The sequence below is a fragment of the Eumetopias jubatus genome, unplaced genomic scaffold (genome assembly GCF_037043125.1).
Source record: "Eumetopias jubatus isolate StellerSeaLion01/CBP00866 unplaced genomic scaffold, mEumJub1_p1.0 scaffold_14, whole genome shotgun sequence".
NCBI lineage: Eukaryota > Metazoa > Chordata > Mammalia > Carnivora > Otariidae > Eumetopias > Eumetopias jubatus.
In genome coordinates this window covers 71,458,553-71,481,711 of record NW_028274820.1, presented here as the reverse complement: position 1 = coordinate 71,481,711, position 23,159 = coordinate 71,458,553, and the positions used below count along the sequence as shown (strand labels likewise).

The window sequence follows — 23,159 nt, the reverse complement described above, 5'->3', positions numbered from 1 at the left end:
GTTCACTCAATGGAACAGTGACCCACATGTGTCTCCTCAATACCAGGAAGGGTACGTTTTCCAAAAACAGACTTAAACTGTCACTGAAGCTGGACCGTGCTTAGAAAGCCCATTAATTTTATCTCAAAACAATTTCTACCCGAAGGTGCCCCTGAATGTTAGGCCTCTGATGCAAGACAACTCTTGCTGTAAGTAATCGAAAAAGACTTAGGGAACCTCTGACACCATCTTGCTCACATACACCTAGGCTGTCCTTTCCCAGCTTACCTTCCCCAGTTCCTTGTGTAACAGCACCAGCCCAGAGCCCCCTGCAGATAAAGCTACATTGGACTCAACTATCAGCAAATAAACATACTTTAATTTATTTGAGTTTTGTATGGTCTTGACATTTACATAATCAGTAGAAAAATGAGTTTGATAAATTACGTTTTATGTGAGTAAAGTGGTTTTAGAGAACATTTGTCTGGTTGAAAGTTTGTAATTTCCCCAGTCTGCAAGGTTACAGCTGGAAAAGTCAGGCAGTCATTTCCCTAGATACCATCTGTAATTTTATTTTCTTCTTTTCTATTCTATTTATTTAACAAAGCACTTACATAATGCTTATGATGTGCCAGGCACTGTTCTAAGCTCTTTTGAAAATATTTACTTATTTATCCCTTGTAACAACCCTATGAGGTAGGTACTATTACTCTCCCCATTTTTTTATGGATGGGAAAACTGAGGCACAGAGTGATTAATAGGTGACACAGCTGGTATGTCGTGTGGCTGGTATTTTAACTTGCAGCCTCAGCAGGTGTCAGTACTCTGAATGACTTTTCTATACCCATTCTCTTCATCTTTCGTACTTATCATATCCTGTTTTCTTCCTCAACCAAGTTTTATTCACCGGTGTGTGGTAAGGGGTCTGTTGAGGGTTTGTTTTTTTAAGAAACCGGAGTGGGAGAGAAAATGAGCTTGTTGACAGGAAGGATCTAGTAACAAAGGAGAGGCTGCACTCAGAGGACAGGGGAAGTCTTTGGTGGATCAGTGTCCCTTCGGAGGCATGAGGAAATGGGCTTGAGACTGCAGGCAGGGAGATGAGCCAGGGGCCAGAGAAAGGGACAGGGTTGCAGAAGACGTGGATGTGCATAAACTGAGCTATAGGATTGGGAATATCAGGAGGTTTTTTTTTTTATATATATATATATATTTAATATATGTATATATTTATATATGTCCATATATATATATATATATAAAGAAATCAAACTAGTTGACATTATATGCTACAAATGTCTCCTTTGGCTTGCATTTAAAATTGGTTGTTGAAAAATTCGGTGACAGGAGTACTCCCGGTGCTTCTGTTTTCCATAGGCTGTAAGCTCCGCATGTGTGTACTCATTCATATCTTCCCTGTGTGGATATGTGCCAATTAATCTACAACAGACTATAAATTATATGGGCCAATGAAAATGACATCGTTCACTGGCTGACTACTTCCCTTATAACTTTCATTACTTTGTTTCCTGATGTATCCTAAGGCTTCATTAATTAAAGCTGTAAATTTGTTTCACGACTAATCTATTACTGTATTTCATTCTCATCAGAGAATTTATTTAATAGGACCTAAGTGCCACAAATGGGTACTTAGCTTAGTACAGGGCTGCTCATGCATGCATGCTGCTGGCTTGGGCTTTTATTTGAGAAAATAGCAGCAGGGTAGTACTCCTGGAAAGTCTTATTCTGGTGATTCAATTCCAAAAGTCTTTTCATAGTAGTTAAATTCAGATAAAATTTATTTTCTGTCGGTACCTTATTCGCATTCTTTCCTGAAGTTATGTATTTTTCCTACCATCATACATGGTAGGAAATACATACAGTCTTCATTTTCTTTGAAATGCCTCATTTCCATGTAAATTTTATGTTGCCCACAATCACCTTCTTTTTTAGTATATCATCATAATTCTGTCATTTATGAAAAAGATAAGTAGTGAATATTATTGGTGGGGCACAGGTTTTTTTAAACGTGAATTCATACAGAACTATGAAGTATGTCTGAATGTATCTCCGTCCTCAAGACACATATCTTCCTATATCTGGTACGGGCACCACTATATAGTTTATAAATGGCCCAGCTCTGGTGTCAGAGAGCCTGGGTTCAAATCCTGGGTTTTTTGTTTTGTTTTGTTTTTAATTCAGTAGCTGAATCAGCCTGGGTGAGTTAATTCATTTTTCTTATGGCTGTTAATTATCTGCTAAATGAAGATGATAATAACACTTTCCTCTCAGGATTATATGAGGATTAAATGGGATAATAGATATACTTCGTAGTGTAATGCTTGATACCTGGTAATTGGTCAGTAAATGGTAGCTCTAACGATTACGATTTTCAAAAACCCAAATAGGAAATATACTTTAACATAACCAGAAATGATAAATAGTATTTGGTCTTGAATTCTTACATTTTATAAGGAATTATTGTTGATTTTTTTTAGGTACAAGTTATTATAGTCTAGGTAAGATTCAGAGAGACTAGTGTACTAGTAAACAGATAGAATGGCATCAGGGTTATGATTTGTTTTAAAATACTTCAGCAACAAGAAGAAAAAAAAAGGGAAACAAAGAATAAAAGGATAGGTGGAGCCATATAGTGGAGCTAATTTAATGGTTGTGGGTTCCCTGTGGTAGGTATATGGGTTCCTGGTTTAACTTTTATCAATATATAGTGTGTATGGTTAATGAGCTACCTGCTTCAGATGTTTTCTGCACATAGGCAAAAAAGCAATGAAGAAGAAGACTGGTTTATTAATCCGGTCTAGTCACTAGTTGCATGGATGGTCTTGGATCCATTCTGCCTTACGGTAATATTCCTGGGTTTATATAAACTGACAATAATATCCCTGATAATGGATTTGACACAACTTGAGAGGAATGTTTTCCTAAGGTCTAGGACATTCAGTATTTTATAATATGTGCATTATAACACTACCTTTAAAGCATAAGCTTTGACTTATATATAAAGCAAAGTGTAGCAGCTTTTAGCAGATGAATAAAGATTCTGTGAAAGGAAATACCTTACATGCTCAAGCAAAATCCTGTGTCTTCATTAGCACCAGCTTCCCAGAAACTCTGAATTAGTACAGGTGTGGCCTCTCAAAAGTGAAGGAATGCAACAGTTCTGTGAATGACAGATTACCTCTGCCCATTCAGTTGTTCCTTCATTCCCTCATGACACAGGCTACCTGGGAGCATCTGTTGGGTGCTAGCAGAATGAGACCTTACTGGAGATTCAAAGGCGAATCCTGGAGCAAATGGCAGAAGGGATCGAGGATGCAGGGGAAGGAATCTACTTTGGGAGGAAGGGAGGTGAGGGCAGTGAAATGGACAGAAAATGTTGAGATGGAGAGACTGGGTTTGTGACCTTGATCTTGTATAGGTAAGGCTGGGAAGCAAGATCTGCTGTCACTGGAGAGCGAAAGAGAGAGTGAAGTGGGGGCCGAAAGTGATTTACAGGAACATGGTGAGCAGACGCTGAGCAGAAGTGTGATAGGAAGTGAGTTAGTGAGGAGTAATAGAGTTGCTGTGTGTGGTGAGGCCCCTCGGAAGAGAGACATCTGAAAGGGGTAGTGAATCCTGGCTCCCAAGTTACACAGCTAATTCCAGGGGGTGCTCAGGAAGTCGGGGTCCGAAGCAGGTGCTGACGAGATGGAGATTGAAGCATCAGAGTTGGAAAAGAAAGAAAAGATTGGGAATCTAGCATCATGATGAGGAGAAGCAAAGAAATGACAGCCGTAGCTTCTGATAGGTCTCTTCCGAGGCAGATGTGATCTAATAATAGTCTTTTCATTTTTTAAAGGAAATTAAAGAAGTGGTGTTTTATTTTGTTTTTACAGGTACTGGGAAAATTTTTCAAGAGCTTATAGAAGGCAGCTGTCAGAGAGAATGGTTACTCAGCCCAGACTAGGGAAAATGTGTGTCTGTGTTGTGTGCTTTGTAGTACATTGTACGTATTGTACATAACACAGTTAAGAGGGCGGATCAGAAATTTTACTTCTCCGAGCACTGTGCTAGAATTTCTCATTTCATACATCATTTGCAACTGATTGGAGTGTGATCACATGAGTTCAGCATTGATATTTTTATCATAAATGAAGAGCATTTACGGTTTGTGAATGCTGAAAGATAGCTGGCAGAACTCTTCTTAGAGTTTTGGGTTAGGAAGCTAACTCAAAATTGTAACCTCTCCAAAGCACGGCAACAATGTAGAGACAAAGTCTGGCCATACATGCAGGGAGCACAACTCTGCTTGAGAACAAAAATAGATGAAGAAGGCGTTCAGAGCTCCTCCTTGGATTGTGGCGACATGAGCTATGCCGTATGGCCCCGAGTGTTTCCTGCTGTGTCTAGACGTGCTGGCACACATTTTACTGTGGGTGTCTGTCCATCAGTGACCCACAGTGACCTCCCTTGGGGCCTCCTGTTTAAAGGTGCCACCGCTTCCCGCTCTCCCTCTTCTTTCCCATCACTTAATTCTTCCAGCAGGTGCGTGAAAATTGCCACCGTCGCCACTTTGGAGTTAATCAGATTTTGTGGTTTGCTTCCCCTTTGGTCACACTTCTGTGTCACATATTAAAAAAAAAACAACAACAAATAATCGCTTTGGAGATGTGGTGATGTCTTTCATCGGGGACATTTTAAGAAACGGACCAGGAGGAAGATCTAAATTAAAACAAAAGAAGCAGAGAAATAACTTCATTCGTGCTGAGAACACACAGGGCAGAAGCCATCCACTCTTTTTATCTGTAGCATTTTAAGAGCCTTACAGTTGCATTTATTTTTCAAATTGCAAATTAATACATGATTGTAATGATAAGTGGCTGGAAATTCAAGGTGGCAGAAAACTGAAAACTCAAGAGTCCGTGGATTCAGAACTGGCTTTCCTCGTTCTTAGCTCTCCCCACTCATTCTGGCTCCTTGCCTCTTCTTACTTAGACAGTGCAGTCTTGGAGACTATGACCAGAAGGTCCTTTTACCCCCTTTCCTGTGTTTTGAAAGACGACCAGGTTGGTGTTCTTCTCACCAAGAAGCTGGTCATCTCTTTCTTGCTCTGCGCTGTGTTTGCTGCTTGTAGGGAATTCAGATTTCGTTTTCCTAAGTTCCCCACTGAAGAAGTTACAGTCACACTGAGCAACCCATCTCTCAAGGACTGCTTTGGTATTCGGTGCCATTTCTGTTGTAAGACGGTTGAGCACTGACAAAGGAATAATGAATGATAGGGTCCTCGTTGGCACCTATTCTGAAGAGAAGACCTTATCCCCTCATCATCTTTTTGTGTCCACTGGGTGGCCATTGCCGGTTATAGGAAGCTTATAAGTCTTTTGTTGTTGTTGGGGCAACACATTGTAAGATCATGCCATTACTGTCTTCATTTTTGTTGTCATCCTTCTACTCTGGTGGGGATGTGCTTATCAGTGAGCGGGAGAACTCAAGGTGTTGAGGGCCTCCAGAGTGTTGATGGAGTTATTTCGTGTTACTCTGTGTGCATCAGAAGCACACAGTCGGACCTGTCCCTATGGAGCATCATTTGCAAAATCTGTCATGCTAAAAAATGTGAATAAAAATTGGCAGACACATATACAGTGCCTTTTCCTCAGTATTTCTATTTAGAGATTTTTGACAGCAAGTTAAACGGAGACTAGGTCTTCTTTTTATTTCCATTGAGCATGATTCCACACTGTGGCTGTTGAGTCATTGATGTTCATTCATTTGAGCAAACAATTACTGCTGTCCTCCTCAGAGCCAGGCACTGATCTGGGCAAGTGGGGACACATCAATGAATAATACAGGAAAAAAAAATCCCTGTCCTTCCAGAACTTGGATTCTAATGCTACTGAAAATACTCTTAAGCTTTAAGTCAAGAAGTATTTTTAAAGATAGTTTCTATACCATCTCTTTGTATTTTAACCAATATAGTGTTTCCATTTCACGAAAATATTTGCAGTGTCTAAAGCAAGGTGTTTTAACTTTTTTGGTGCCTTCAGCTCCTTCTCAAACTTATGGAAACTATAACCTCTATGGAAAGTAATGTACCTGTTCTTATACACATTAACATTTGTATATCAGTTTAGACACTTTGTAGCTGTCTTGTTTTTCTTTAAAAAAAAATCATTTGACCTTTAAAAAGCCCAATTGCATGTGTCATTTAGCTAAATAAATAGTATTTAATAATGATTTAGTTTTCAGTTTTTAAACTTGTAATGAATACAAAGAATCTGCCAGTAAATTGTTGAAAGGAAATTTGATTTTTGGTTATTTTCTTTTAAAAAAATAGAACATCTTTTTGAGATAATAAATGCATGAAAGATGTGTTGCACTTAGTGGTTTTATAGGGCTTGACTTCCAGTTTTATTATTTATTCTGTTTTCATTTAAGATTTCCTTTCAAGGAACTGCGTGCTTCAATCCAGATTATATTTAAGCTCAGGGATGCTCTATTTTCAAGATTTCTTATTACAAGTGCTTTCCCTAACAAAGAGGCGTTGTTAGAAAGGTCAGAATAATTACCGTGCATGGACCAGAGTGTTTCCTCCCTCACGGTGTGTCAAAGATACAGTATCTATAATGATCAAATTATGTAAATTCCCAGAAGAATAAGCATAAGATATTCTGCCTATATAGGCCTTCTTATTTCATGGTTCCTGTTGCTATTGACCAGGTCCTATCATTGCCTACTATTTGTTACTTCTCTGAGAAACTTGTTTTCTAGTGAAATTTTTAATGAGTTCTCTAGAGATGGTACAAGCAAGTATTTCCCTGAGTTTCCCAAATGGTATAGTTATTTCTAAGGATATTACTTGAATTCAACATTGGGATTTCTGGGGTCTCAATTCTTTTGAACTTATAGTCATTACTGTTTTTCTCAAATCAGTCAATGTTGATCATTTTTTAAAATTCATCAGTCAGTGATGGATAGCACAGGCAATGTAAAATGGCAGGTGATATGTATATCACTTATTTATAACTTTAAAAAGCATGGAATTTCTTTTTTCATTGAGTTACACTTTTCTAGAAAGAGTTTTGATTCAGATAGCTTTATTCTCTGAAAAGAAGTCCTTTTCAGTCATCTTAAGTAGTAAGAAAGAATCAGCATGATGTTCAGAATTGGCAATAGAGTTGACTATAGTTTAAAAAATTATCTCCCCTTGTATCATTCAACTGAAAAATCCTTTGCTGTCCTGACAAAGCCATCACATTAGTTGGTTGCTTAGTCCCTCACCCTCAGATATTTTTAGGGTAAATCTGGGCATGGATATTAATATTAAAAACAGAAAACTCAATCTGTCTACTCTTTAGGTGAATTCCAAAAACCTTGGTAGCGACAGTCACTCTCTTTCCATTTCCCTATAATCAGAAAAAAGCTCATGACCCTAATGTTGCTTCAGTTTTTAAAATTAGAAAGCACATTAATAGCTTCATTTAGGAAGTCTTGCTTGAGGAGTTGTTTCATTTATTGCCAAAGAGAAACTGTCCCTTGTCTGGTGATGTGGTTGGGAGAAGAAAAGCAAAAAGTCTTTGGCCTGAAGGTACCAGGTATGCATTGCCTGTTTTCTGGTATATATGACTCTTGTAAAAGACAGCCAGCAATTCTAACTTGTTGGGTATTTGGGTCAAAACAGTGGTCCTTAAACATGACTGGGCTTTTATACATTCAGGGAGCTTTTAGGTCCATCCTGACCTAGTAAGTCAGGATGTCCAGGTTAGGGCCCAGGTTTTATACAGCTCCCAAGAGCATGTTATGCACACCTGGGTTAGGAGCCCCCGGATGAGAAGGTGGGCAAGTATCTTTGTTTCCCACTGAGCATTCCTGTCATCTTTCCTCTGTGCCACAGTGAGCACTGAAGCCCTTGGTCCAGTGGCCAGCCCAGCCTCCACCCACGTCCCCAGAGTCTTGCCTGAATGGTGATAGCACCGGCTTATGGGGGGCGTTAGTCCACATTTGGAAAGTTGCTTGAGCCTTCCTGTTTTGGGTTGTCCTTTGCCACTTGTTCTAGGAAAGAACATGGTAACGGTCCCCTTCAGACTGTTGGCAATATCTTATACGGTTCATCAGTCAGAAAGCATTTGAGAAAATGAAGAAGTAGTGAAACAGAAGCATGAAATCACCCTATGTTTGCATTCTCCTCCCTTGTGGATAGAGGCTCTGGAATGATCATGCGCAGCTAAGCTGTGCCCCTAGGTCTTCTCACTCTTGCCCTCAACCTCTCACTCCCACTGTTTCTGCCTTGGCTCCTGGTGTGTCTCCCTTCACTTCTGCTCATCGTAGAGTAGATATTAATTGTTATCCTTACACACGGCAAAGTTAACTTTGAAACAAGTGACTCTGCATTTTCAAAGGCACTACTACGTGTAGTAGTTTTTGGTCAAATGGTTTCATAAAGTATGAGTGTAAAAGAACCAGACAGTTCTGATTAGTTTCCCGGAACATGAGCATCTAAGTGTTTTCTCTGTTCTGTTACTGTTACTCTTGGGGATCCTACATTTGTTTCAGTGATTTAACTGTTTTGGAAATATTCTTTGTAATATTTTTTAGATGGCTCAGTCTAGGCTACTAATCTTTCACATCACATGTTTCAACCCAAGATATTCCCCACTCACATATTTTTGGATGAAGTACAGGTTGTGTAATTTTCACGTAATCTGAAATCACCGGGCAGTTTTGCTTCTTACAAGATGGGAACTATAGAGAGGTAAACATGAATCCATACAGAGAAATAGAAAAGTCTCCTTGGCGTTGGCCATTCCTAACTTTAGATGCATTGCTCTTTGAAGCCAACTGCTTATCCTAGGAACACCCTATGGGAGAGCCACTTGATAGGATGACCCAGAAGGCTGGGAGCACCCTCCCACATCTGGCCTGCAGACCTCCAAGACCCAAGGCAAGGCCTTTCCTACAGAAGGGTGACTGCTTCTCAGTGGCTATGACAGGCAGAGGGGCAAGAATACCAGAGCATCATGTCCTGCTGAGAATGGGAACAGAAGACATCAGAGGGCTTCACATCCCTATTGTACACCCCACATTATCTGATCACTGGTAAGAACTTTTCTATCAAACTCTGCTATGGAAATACACTCTTTATTATCAGAGATCTTTTTGAGTATGTTGGAATGCAGTAGCACAGCTGAGCAGGTGCACAGATGTAAACTCCCTAAACACAGATGCGTTTGTGGCTTGCTTCATTCATTCATTCATTCATTCATTTTCACTTACATGTGTTTTCGTTATTTGTTATTTTATTGAAAACATTCACAATAAAAACCCTTCATTCACGTGACATGGTTAGTCTTGCTCTCCTTAGTTCAAGGTAATCTGTTCTTTTAAATACAGCTTAGCATTGTGGTTGAGAGCTGAGACTCTGGAGTCAGGCCCTGAATAATTGATGTCCTGGCTCCACCCTTGCTGATCATGTAAGTTTGGCCGATTTACCTAATGTCTCCAAGCCCCAGATTTCTCATATGGAAAGTAGGGATGGAGGTGGTTCCTACCATGTAGGGCGGTTGTGAGACGTAAGTGAGAAAATCCATGTGAAGTGTAAATCGTGGTGCCTAGCACAGGGTAATATTTACCTGTACTATTTTTCCCCTGGGGCCATCCTGGAGATGCTTATTTACGCTTTTATTTCATCATCTTGGTTTCCTTAAATCCTTGTTAGAGGAAGGCAAGTCATAGATAATAAATAATTATGGTTTTTTATTCTTTCTTTCCAAAGAAAGAATCTGTCTTTGTTGATTTATAATATAGAATGATTTATAATGGCTCACACACAGAATTCAGGTGGACACTAAATTTCTCTGACAGTGAAATTTCCTCTGGGAGAACATGGCAGTATATGGAAAAGTCAGATGAGGACTTTTTTTTCCCCCTTTGCTGGTAATATCAACTCACATTTCTCAGTGTTTCTGGAATTGTTTCTATTTGCTTATTCATTCTTTGATGATGAAGGACACAGTATTCTCATTTGGAAATATATGATGTCACTGTAGATTTTTCCATTACTGTATGTTTAATATAATAAAGATATAAAATGTGCATGGGGACAAGGTTAAAAGCATGATCTAGAATCTGGGGGTGCCATGAAGTTAATTAGGTGACTCTCACATCTGGTGGGGAGGCACCATTGATTGAAATGTCTCTTTGGAGAATTTCATGCATTTCTCACCATAAAGTAAAGGACATTATGGGGACGAGAGGGAAACTTAGGGAGGCAAATAAAGCTCCCCGGTTATCTGGATTGTGTTGTATTTTTTTTTCCTAAAAGATTGTATTTGTTCGGTCTTTAATTAAACACTGAGGCAGTACCAAGTCATTGGCTAGCAGCTGGGGACATAAAGGTTAATGATGATCACCCTGTACTCTAGTTACTCATAATGTATTAGCAAGAAACACACACACACATTATGATTAGGAAAAAAATGTAAACGACATAATTGAGGTCTTCACATCTTATCATAGGACACTTTTTAAAAAGCTCACAAAAACTATTTTTGTTTTCTAATCGTAGACATCACCCTTTTCCTTACAGTAGAGTCTCGAAAATGCCTTTGTGCATGGCCACAAAAGTTTGTGAGAGAATTGTAGAAGATATACCAGAGTGAAATGTCAGTGATTTGTTTGGTTTTTCTCCCCCAGCTTTGAAGGCATACATTTTGGTATTCTCCACACTAGGGGTGAGGGGATATTTATTTGTAATTCGAAGAGTCTGAAATGTGTTGCTATAGGTCTTCTGCTTACCTCTGAAACCATTTGCTGGTTAAATAGTTGCTGTGTCACCAAAGCTGAAGAGAACTTGTTTTGAGTTTGTATAATAACTTGTCACTAAGTGAATAAAAAAGATTTTTTTTTAAATTGGCCACAAAGGTTTTCTTTTTCCTTTTAATAGAAGTCTGGTTTTTAAAAAAATTGCACATGAGTTATTTTTCCATAGTACCCATCGTCAGTCTATTTTTATCTCCCCCTTAAGGCATGCTTAAGCGAGGGGATATGTCATTGGCTTAGTACATATTGATATTCTTTCTGAAACAGGATATGATATAGTATAATACTTGCATAACAGGATTCTGTCTAGACTGGTGAAATTAAAATAGTGACAGAGCAAAAGGAATCTCTTTCTGAAATAGAATACTTTAGGAAACATTGCTTTACCAGAATATTGATGAAACTTGCAAATATGGAGGGGTATTTTATATCAGTATTAAAGGTAAGGTGTTAATATCTAGAACGCTTTGTTGACTTTTGGATATTCATCTTACTGGTATTCATTATTTTAGACTGGCCTGTCGGAAGATAAAGTGAAATTTGTTTTAAACATTCCAGTAGGGATAAAAAGGAGCCTCAAACATAAGTGCATCTCAAAAAAAATGTAAAAATATAAAGTAGTGCATGCTGTCCGTGATACAGAAGATGGGAAAATGGTCACATTGCTTGTGTTTGGGGCTAAAATATAATCAATAAACGTTTTTTGATGCGTAAGAAGCAAAACCAAATACCAATCTTAAATCTCAGGAGTTTTGATTAACTAAAGCCAGGTTCTTAAATCATTTTGGAGCTCTGCATTTGTTTAATAAAATAATTTATTTCCCAATTTATTTCTCTAGGTATGTTTCCTTGAGCAAACTACCAAGGAACTATTTTAAGCCAGGGACTGCTGTGAAATCTGCTAAACCAGATTTCCACTTCTTTCATTCCCATGAGGCCAGGAAGGGTGTGGGGAGAGAGTGACCCTGTACTCTTAGGACCAGGCTTGACTGATTCAGTGGGTGTCCCAAGCAGATGAATGACTTCTCTCTTATCTCAAGGTTCTGGAAATATTTGCTCTTTATTTCTATAAAACAGAGAAAAAATTTACCTTATAGTATTCATATGAAGTGCAAAGGTTTTGAATTAACACATGGGATAGAATCAATACTCAGCCATGTACCAGGTCTGTGATCTTGGGCAAAACTATTTACTATTTCTCAGTTTTCCCATCTATAAAATGGGCATAATAGTAGTACTGTCTTTATAAGGGCATAGCGAGGATCAATTCCTGTAAAGTCCTTAGCAGAGTGGCCATCAAATGGTGAATTCTTTCAAAAATAGTATTACCTAGTATGATTATTTAAGTATAATTCATTTATCTGAAGGTGAATTTTTATACATTTCCTTTAAGCATATCTGAAATTTGAAAAAATAGTGAATTTTCTTCCACTGTGAAGAAAGCTTACAGCCCTTCTCCTTGAATTATAGTAAGTGACAATTGGGTAATATCAATTTAACTCTGCATCCTCGGTTGGATCTGTCATTCCCAGCCCCGCCTTCAGAATTATATCATGTGGGAACTTTAGCTTCATTTGAGAATCCTTGCAGCAATTTTTATTCTCTTCATTCAGACCTCATCAGTCACCACTTTGGAAAACTACCCAAAAAACCCACAGATAATAGGTGTGGAAATGACCCCACAGAAATGTGCATTGGTTGCCCTTTCTCATACAAGAGGGCAGGAATAGGTATAATGTAAGAAAAAAAAAAAAAAAAAGGTAAGCCAGGTAGTTGAATCTGTTTCATGTATCTATCTAGATTTAAATCACAAAAGAGAATAAAAATGTTCCAAAAACAGTCATAAATTCTTATCCATATGCTTCTTTAGAGATGTGGTTATGGCTCTCATTTCTTCCCCTGTATGAGAGAAGGGAGATTTGGGTTGACGGAGCCATTATTTAAGGCAAGGATCGAGTGGTGAATAAGCATGGAGATAGAGTTGGTAGTTCTGAGCCTCACTAATGCCCTACACTCTCTTTCCCTGCTTGGTCCCCAGGCTGAAGCTACTCTAACCAAGGCCACACTGTGTGCTAATACCCCAGTACTGCATTCTGTGGATGTTGGCTGTGTGTTCTTTGCCCGAGGCAGGCAGCCATTTGATTCTGTCATAGGCACCAGGATATTGAAATTCAGAAGCTCATGGTTGCTGGTACATTAATTTTCCTTGGGCTGATATTCTTTCTATTTTACTTTTTTTTTTTTTTTTTTTTAGATTTTAGTTATTTATTTGACAGAGAGAGACACAGTGAGAGAGGGAACACAAGCAGAGGGAGTGGGAGAGGGAGAAGCAGGCCCCCCGCTGAGCAGGGAGCCCGATGCAGGGCTCGATCCCAGGACCCTGGGACCACGACCTGAGCCGAAGGCGGATGCTCAACGACTGAGCCACCCAGGCACCCCTCTATTTTACTTATTTATTTTTTTATTTATTTGAATAGAAATGGGGTAACATTACCTTGGATCTAAATGATGTCCACAAGTATATATTGAATTGAATTAGTGGCTCATCAATAGCATTTGTGTTTGTTTTGAATTTGGGGACCCTGTATTTATAAATGAAAGTTCTTTGGGGAGTTTGAGGTCTCCTTTTCCTTTGTGGACCAGTGCAAATTCAAGTTTCATTTCTTGGGCCTTCTCTTGGTGTTTTGGATGATAGATTTATAAGAGCACAAAAAATTAAGCCTTCTACTAGATGGTTAGCACGTAGGATGGTGTCCTTATATGATGTTAAATACTATGACACAACATGAAAAACAATACTCTTAGGTACAAACACACAAAACATGTTAGGTCATGTTCTTTTTTCCCATAGTGCATTTGTTTCTACTCTTTGGAGTGCTAAGAATGATGTCACTGATACGGAAACCTATTCTTTTTAAAAGTTAATTTTTTGTTTGCATATATATTTATGTTTTCTGCTTTTGCAGTTGCTGATTTGCCAGTATTGCCAAAAGTGAAGCAAATGCTTATTGTCTTGGGCATGCTCCTAAATTACATCAGCAATTTTAACATCAAATGAAGGACCTAATATGTTGAGTTTACCTCTTAAGATGAAGAGTAACTAGAAGAGTGAGAAGTCCTTAGATATCAAATAATTTTCAGAATATTAAACTTCTTTTCTCTTGTAGTGAAAGATTTTTTTTGAGGCTGAATAGAAACGGACTTCCCAAAGCCCCAGATAAGCCAGAACGACATTGCTCTCTCTTTGTGGTAAGTGGATCTTGTTTCCTCTAGGAGGCAGATTCTTCTAATTGTACTTTATGTTTCTTAAGGGAAATAAATTATTGTGAGAGAACATAGTGACTTTGCTTAAACTTTGTAAATAACACACAAAGTACAGTAGGGCAGGGCTGTGGGCCTGGGTATTGAGGAGGGCACGTGTTGTGATGAGCACTGGGTGTTACACGCAACTAATGAATCGTTGAACACATCAAAAACTAATGATGTACTATCTGTTGGCTAATTGAACATAATAATAAAAAGCATAAAATAAAATAAAGTAAAAGTGCTCGATAGAAAACAAAACAAACAAAAACACCAAAGTACAGTAGTGCCCAGAATCCTAGACACACCTCTGTTCCTTTGGTGTATGTTAGAGACTGTTATACTCCACATGACGTATGGCAATTAGAATGTACTTAATAAATGTTTAAAGAATGAGTGAGAGATTAAAATAAGAATTTTTTTTAAGTATTATTTGACATCAGTAGACTTACACTGTAAACTTCTAGTGGTATTTTTATTTTATGTTTTTATTTAAATTCCAGTTAGTTAACACAGTGTAATATTAGTTTCAGGTATACAATATAGTGATTCAACACTTCCATACAACACCTGGTGCTCTTCACAACAGGTGCCTCATTAATCCTCATCACTCATCCCCCCCCCCACCTCCCCTCTGGTAACCCTGTTTGTTCTCCGTAGTTAAGAGTCTGTTTCTTGGTCTCTCCCTCTCTCTTTTTCCCTTTGCTCATTTGTTTTGTTTCTTAAGTTCCACATATGAGTGAAATATGTGGTATTTGTCTTTCTCGGACTGACTTATTTTGCTTAGCATAATACTTTCTAGCCCCATCCCTGTTGTTGCAAATGGCAAGATTTCATTCTTCTTATGGCTGAGCAATAATCCGTTGTGTGTGTGCGTGCGCGCACGCGTGTGTGTATCACATCTTCTTTATTCATTCATCAGTTGATGGACACTTGGGCTGTTTCCATAATTTGGCTATTGTAGAATGGGCTGTTTTGTTTTGTTTTTTTAAGCATTATTTGACATCCATAGACTAAGAGTATTAAGTTGACTGTGGTGGTATTTTTAGAACAGAATTTGAATTATGTGCTTCTGCTACAAAATTCCATTAAGAATGTCTACATTACCTTTGCCTTCTGTTATTTGTGGGAATAATGTGCTATGACCTTTCATACTTCTATATAAATTATGAGTTTTAAAATAATCCTTTTTTTTTTTTTTCGGTAGGATTTGGGTAGCAGCGAGCTAAGAAGGGACATCTATATCACTGTGCACATTATCCGAATTGGTAAGTCCAACACTTGGCAGTGTGATATGTGCACAGCAGGGGGAAGAGGTGCTGAAAGGTTGCCGTGTTGGTGTGATTTCTTTGCTGTCTGGATCAGAAGGAAGGGAAAGCCAGTTTGGAGTCTAAGAATCACCGCATTGGGGAATTATTCCCTTGCCTCCCCAAACTCACAGATAGCCTCCTCATGCATCATAAATAGACTTTGTTTTCTTTCCATTTAAGTCATTAGGTAGTTTGTTGTGCTTTGTTTTGTTTTATTGGACTCCCTAAGCATATTTGATTCAAAATTTGGTATTTGTCTTTATAAATTCTAATTTCTGTTAACAGCATTAATTAAACTTCTTCTAGGCTCTGGATTTCCTACAAGTTTATGAAAATTTTAATACTAATTGGCATTTTCCAAAGTGCAGAATGCTACAGAGCATGACTGCAAAAAGTGCTACGAGTAAAAGGTTCTGAAACCCTGACTGCTGTATACTTTTTCCACTTTTATAAAAAATCATCAGCTCATTAAAGGGTCTCAGAAGTCCTCCGGGAAAATATTAAAATGCCTCTCTAACTTTGTTGGCCCTAGCTTTCTCCACATTTGATTTGACCATGGAAACATTTATATAATGTAACATTTATTAATACCTTGCAGAGCACGCTTTGGGTGTTCTACACCAAACTTGCACCACAGAGCCAGAATAAGTGCACTTGTTTTTACTCATAAAATGCCTCTAAAAGCAGGTATTTTATGGCAGAGGAGCTAGGTACAATGAGGAATGGCATAGCCTACACATTTTTTCTATTAAAGCTAACCAGCTGATACTGGTAACTGATTCCCACTTCTTCACTGACTGTGCTCCATTATTTGCTTGGGAATACTTCTGCAGGATAGTCATATATTGCCATGTAATCCTGCATCGTGATCTTTATTTTTATAGTCGTTTATCTTATGCATCTGTTAACTGCATTGTGCATTGGGAGAGACTATAAAACATGTTGCCATTCTAACGTAGATTTTCTGTTTTTTCTCATAATAATCAGTTCTGAAAACCCATTTTCACTGTATGCCAATTTTTGATTTGAGGGGCAGTTGAAATAAAAAAAAAGTAAACTGTTTTTCGTTTTAATTTTCTTTTTATGAGTGAGATATGGGAAAAAATTGAAAAGAATCTTTAAAAATATTGGAAAAGTTGGAATGCATGCTGCTGAGTATTTACGAGAGAAAGCTTTTGTGTTCCCAGGGTGGCAGGGGTGCAGTTTGTTAGATAATTCTTTGTGTGTTCTTTTCATTCAAATTCATAATTTCGCCATTTGTTCATGTCAGATATGGTTTTCGATACCTTCATGTAAACATTGCATTTGAATATAATCTACAGTATCTAGAGAAAAACTCCTTTTGCTTTCAGAGATTTTTAGAAGGGTATCTGCAGGGTTGGGATGGTAGAAACACATGCGGAAAGGGACCTCCAGGCCCTGCTCGCCTGCGGCCTGGGGGGGCCCTAATGCTGAGGAAGCCACGTGAATGTTACCGGTCACGTGGCTATCTTTTGAATATGTGGTGTTGCATTAGTGGTTGCATTTTTTTTCTCCTAAGATTGTTATGATCGTTAAGCCATCAGAATGAATGTTGAATTAGAAATTACCTGTTACCCCCTTTACCCCCTGGGCTTTGGTCAAATTAATCCTTCACTGAGATTACTGCAAAAGCTGCCTGATGGTCCGGTCCCATTTACTGGTTTGACATTTTGAGACTGAGAAGAAATTAGATTGAAGGTAAGAAACTCTTAAGAAAGGGCAAGGCTTCGTCTGCTGCAATGAAATTAAGGAACAGAGGATTCTTGTCTATCAGGGACAGATACTTCTTACTTTTTCTAGAATGTCCCTGGTACCTGCTTTAGTAAGAAAAGGGCACGCTGACCGTCACCGGCTGCAGAGAAGGGGAGCGATGGCACCTTGGCTCAGAATCTGAGCCCGGATCTTTGGTTAGAAGAGGTGGGGGGAAAAAAGAGAAATAAATAGTTCCCTATCCTCCTGGCCACCCTGCTAAAGGTTTTCCCACCTCTCTGTTTCTACTTCCCTATGCCTACCTTCCTTTCTGCTCAGAGAATTTTCCTAGAAATCTGACCAGAACTGTGAACTTTTATTAATTGTAGAGTTCGGAACACCAGGACTGGCATCAAGGAGTCTTTTCAGCACAGGGCTTAGACCAAAGTTTTGGTATCCATAGTGTGGTGCCTGCAGAGCCGGGAAAAAAAACTAGAAATGAGGGTCTGAGGACATGAGCGGTGTGGAGGCTCAGGAGTGATGGTGCCCAGCGGTCAGAGAGGGACCGAAACCTCCCTGCCGTCTTCAAGTTGCGAGGGAGCACTTCCTGCATCCCCCGTAAGGGGCTGCCCTCCCCAGTCACCTACAGTTTTTCCTTTCCTGCAGTTCTAGCTGAAGGGGGTCAAAAAAATCAGGGTGCTAGTCCTGCTCTGCCTAAACTTCTAGGAATTTAGAGCCAGAGGAGTCCGTGGAAATAATTGTGATGAGTTGCAGGGTTTTTGTGGTTGTGTTTTACTACTAAACTTCTTGCTTGATGTCAAATGACTTTGAAATACTCCACTCAGAGATCTTCTAGTCACTTTGTCGTCTTGCATTTACAAGGGAATGATTAAGCAAGAAACATAAATCGTGATGTTGGTAAGGATTGGAGGATATATTTCATCCTAATCCAATCTGTAATAATATTCAAAATATAGATAACCTAGACTTTTTTTCTCCCATTTCACAATTGGTCAGAGTTGTAAATTTGTTTGTCAGTTTTGTGAGTAAAAGTATAATTGGTTGATAAATTCAAGTATGACATGATGAAGTGTTTGATTTGCCAGTGTAATTTATTTTAAAACATGGGTTGAAATTTAGCCACATATTACAGCATCATGTCATGAAAACATGATTCTTTGAATTTTGCACATCTAAAAGGCAACTGGCATGTTTTTTTAGTTTTGAGTCTAACTGATAAAATAAGAAGTTTTCATGCTATTTGTAAACATTTCCCTAAAAATGATGCATTGCCATGTTAGTTTTACTTTATTACTGATGAATGAAAGCCAAACTGAATATTGCCATCCCCCCCCCTTTTTTTAACCTCTTTAACATTGGATTTGGGAAGTGCTGGAGTCCTCTAGATGTGCTATGGGAGAATTTTGCTCAGATGGAAAACAACTTCTATATCTGTTGCCAAGCACCTGGAAACAGATTTGCATATTTTTTTCATTACTTTTCCTCACATTAACTTATATTTCAGCTTCAGTATTCTTTCTGCTTTCTGTCTTCAAATAATCCATTGGCAAATATAATAATAAATTAAAACAGTATCTCAATAACATACTTAAAAATATATAACAATTGAAACAAAACTGTGTCGAGAGTGAAAACCATCCTAGGAGATTTCAGCCATTGGCTGAATTATAATCAGCCTGAGCCCTGGGTCGGGAAAAGGGCCTGCATGCTCATTTGTTCATCTTTGCTTACTTGTTTTACCTTCAGGGGATCTCACACTGCTTCCTTTCAAAGTGAAATATTTGAAATGGTTCTTTAAGTTTGGAAATTTTTTAAAAATAGAAAAATGAAATGGGCACCATTATTGAATTTATTGACCTGAACCTCCTGGGTTACCTTCATGAGTCCTTGGGGGAGGGTTCCCAAACATGGGATCAGCTCCAGTCTCCATGTTTTGTTGGTGACAGCTGGTGCCCAGAGTTTCATCGATGAGCCTGAGGTCACACAGCGAGGTGCTTGGAAAGGAGAGTCAAGAACTGAAGCAGCATCTTCTGGGCCCTTTTAATTGTGCAGTTACATTTGATAGTGCCTCTGTATCTGTTTAAGGTGCACCGGTCAAATGGCTGCATGGGCCATGTTTGCTTTTCACTTGAACAGGTCGAATGGGAGCAGGAGAGAAAAAGAATGCCTGTAGCGTCCAGTACCGGCGCCCCTTTGGCTGTGCAGTTCTTAGCATTGCCGACCTGCTGACAGGAGAGACAAAAGATGACCTCATCCTGAAGGTGTACATGTAAGAAGCATGCGCATGGAGGGGCTGGGGTGGGTGCGGAGGCACACGTGCATCCCATGTGGTGAAGGCCGCTCCAAGGGGGACATGGGAAAGCAGGGGGAGGGTTGAGTTTATGAGCTACCCTCAGAAACTCAATCTGAAAACTCACAGCAAGCGAGCCCACAAGTCACCATTCAGCAGTCAGAGGAACTGTGGAATCAAGAACCCAAGGATACAAACAGAGTAGTGTGGGGTGGACTGTCTCCTTCACAGAGTACCTCCTCTGAATTTAAAAACTGAACCTGTCCTTACCCTCAGAGAGTTAACTTGTTCTTGGAAAACGGACATAGTTTTTAACATAAACTAATTAGAATTAGGAAGAGAAAGCGCAGGTGGGTGATTTCCCTTCTATTTCCTGTATTAGGAGTTGGCTAGCTCTGCCCAACAGAGTACCAGGAAGAGGAGGGAGGCTTAAGCTTCGGGAGTTGGGATGGTCTCAGTTCTGGAGGCTCCAAGTCCTAGGTCAGGGTGGCAGCTCGGCTGATAGCTTCTGAGGGCTGGGAGGGACAATCTGTCCCATGCCTCTCTCTCCTAGTTTCTGGTGGTTGCTGGCAATTTTTGGTGTTCTGTGACCCAGAGATGCATTGCCCAATCACTGCCTTCATCTCTGTGTCCACGTTTCCCTCTGTTATAAGGGCATAGTTAGATTGGGTTGGGGCCCCACCCCAGTGACCTAATATTAACTTGTTTACCTCTGTAAAGGCCCTGTGTCCAGATAAGGTTACATTCTGAGGTACTAGGTCTTAGGACTTCAATATTCTCTTTTTAGGGGGAGACACAGTTCAACTCATAGCATTCTACTAAGAAAATCACTTAATGTATTCCAAATCCTAAGTTAGAGGGCACCTGAGTGGCTCAGGGGGTTAAGCATCTGCCTTCAGCTCAGGTCATGATCCCAGGGTCCAGGGATCAAGCCCCACATCGGGCTCCCTGCTGAGCAGGGAGTCTGCTTCTCTCTCTCCCTCTGCCTGCCGCCCCCCTGCCCCGCTTGTACTCTCTGTATAAATAAATAAAATCTTAAAAAAAAAAAATCCTAAGTTAGTTGACTTTTTAAATGCACATGGTTTCAGATCACCCCACCCTGAGCATCTCCCCACAGGTTTGGAAATTGAGAGTTGACATACAGTGATATCCTCACCATCGGGTGAGGGGGAGTGGGTAGGAGGATGGGGTGGGGTTTCATCATTCCTGGTTTGAGGACCGTACTGCTGGCCACCTCCATGAGCGAGCTGGCTTTCGTTTCATTTCTGTCTGTGGAGTTGATATACCTAACATATGCCAATAGTTTTCCTATGTTAGGTTAATACAAATGGCCCACTGCCTGTAGGACATAGACTTCAAATTGTTTTTTGACCACTCCTGGAGGGTTTCATGGATTTATCCATCCTCCACCCAGTGCCCCCGGGACCTATGCCACAGATTTGCTAATTAGTTGACAAAGATTTGTCTATAGCCCGTGGTTTAGGACCGGCAATCCTGTCTATTCTCTTTTAAGAGGGATATAATCGGTGACCTTGATTTTAAACTTGAAAACTTGGGGTGAAACTAGTGGGTAGTACAACTCACTGTTTTTATCATGTGGCAGCCCTCAATTTCCATGATAATCCTCTTTCCAAACTCTACTGGTGATCATAAAATATAATGTATTTGAAGTAATTCTGGGGAGAATTGGCCAGCTTTTACACTGTGCTTCCTACGTGCGAGGAACTGTGTTAAGCATTTTCCATGTATCATGTGACTTTATACTCGTGACATACCCATGAAGCAGATGCTATTGGCTCTGATTTCCACGTAAGGGGACAGAGAGGCTAGATGATGCCCCCATTCGCCTGGCTAATTGGAACGGGAACCAGATTTGAAGTCAGGACTACCTGACTCCTAAACTTGAGCTGTCTCAGGTCCTATGCTTTCGGGTGTTATTTTGATACTGCTGTGTAGTAATGTGATAATGATGCTGTTGTGTGGCCTTGCTTTTTAAGAAAACTAGAATTCCTTATAAACAGTCTCATCATTTCTTAGGGTAGTCTTTCCACGTGTGGGTAACAAGCCCTATATTTATCTCGCCATTGGGAAAACAGGACCGATGGTCACATGCGTCACCCTTGATTAGGTAGCCTACTGAAGAAGACCTAGGAATTCTAGCTCTGCCTATGGGAGATGCTCGCTCTCATAAAAATAAATCATATTGCTCTTTGTGGTTGTTACTGTCTGTTTTTTATAAGCATCAAATAGGGTTTTAGATTATTCTTGCTGGAAAAGAGATGCCCTTAAAAATGCCAGCTCAGCAAATTTTGAATCTGTTTCAGGAAACATGCCAGCCAATCAAAACAGTCACTGTAGATTAAGAAGAAAGTGTGATTTTAGTAGAACATTTTAAAGAAGTGCCTGTTAGAAACAATTTGGAAGAAATTTCTATTTGTTAGTGTGACCGAATCCCTAACCCATCTGGGACTCAAATATGGAACAGTAACAAATACCTCAACTGAGCCTGGAAGCTATTTCAGTCACATACTTGAAGCTTTGATTTTATGTGGAGTTTTGGAGTTTTGTAGGTTAAAAGCATGAATTCTGGAGTCACTGCACTAATAGGAAGCAAGCCATCTCTCTTCCTTCCCCACTGAGCTGAAATAAGAAAACTAGAGGCAGAATATACTAAATTACAATTTAATGTCCTGCAGCTGGACAGGTGGGATCGTTTCATTTCATCTTAATTTCTCCGCCTTCTAAGATTCAGTGCTCTGTCTGGTACCCTACTGTTAAGTTGGCTCAAAAATGACCTCCATCATGTTCATCCTGGAAAAGCATATGGTGATGAAATAAACATGTAATCGAATTGTGAACCATCAGCTACAGATGAGATCACAAGGAAAAGGAATCTACTATGGAACATTTTGATTGATAGTGTATAGAATCTTGATATTCAGGATCCTTGGAAGGGAGCATTTGGGGCTAATAAAAGTTAGTAGTGATTTACAAACATACTCAGGTGAGGGAGGCAGCCCCCTCCACCCTCCCCACCCCCCGCCTAACCAGGGCAGTCACGGCAGTAAGGAAGGATGACCAACCTCAATATTTAGGAGCCATCAGGAGTTGCCAGACAAAGAGACATCCATCCATTCATTAATGCATCGCATGCTTTTAAGCACCCACAGTGTTCAAAATCCCAGGGGGGACACATATCACTAGGTCCTGGATCCATTCCTCAAGAACCTTAAAAGTTTCCTAGGTGAACTACAGCATGTGAACAAAGATGACATGAGCTAGCAAGTGACAAGTGCTAAAGGAACAAGGTACAGATGGCTATGAGAGTAAGAAGATGGAAAGATGCCTCTGAGGCCAGAAGCGGAAAAGCTGGGGAACTTTGATTACCCTTCAGGGCAAGGGTAATTTTTAATGACCCCCTTGTAAGTTGTGTTAACCTCATTTACATTTTGCTTGTTTTGCTGCATTTCGATGCTAACCAAACTTGGTCATATTATAGTAGGTAGAGACCCATGAATGAGAACTAAATTCATGGAGCATTGAGTATATGGCAGGCATTATCCTAGGCCCAAGCTTATTATTTAATTGTAGTATATTACCCCCCTTTTCACAGATGAATAAATCTAGGCACAGGGAGCGTGAATACCTTGCCCAAAGAACATAACTCAGTTAATAGGGTTTTAGTCTGCCCTGCCTTCTGCTGTGTGCATTGTTCTCTGAGGTTTGGAGGTGAG

At 39.6% G+C, this 23,159-nt stretch overlaps 1 protein-coding gene across 7 annotated transcripts in view; it reads left to right on the top strand.

Moving 5' to 3' along the window:
- DOCK4 (dedicator of cytokinesis 4) overlaps positions 1-23,159 on the top strand; it is a 421,803-nt gene that overhangs the window by 215,017 nt on the left and 183,627 nt on the right. For all 7 annotated transcript variants that reach the window (XM_088018529.1, XM_028104818.2, XM_088018530.1 and 4 more), the window contains exons 9-11: positions 13,959-14,040; positions 15,302-15,362; positions 19,272-19,404. In XM_088018529.1, coding sequence (XP_087874655.1) covers positions 13,959-14,040; positions 15,302-15,362; positions 19,272-19,404 — 276 coding nt within the window. The remainder of the gene's footprint in view (positions 1-13,958; positions 14,041-15,301; positions 15,363-19,271; positions 19,405-23,159) is intronic.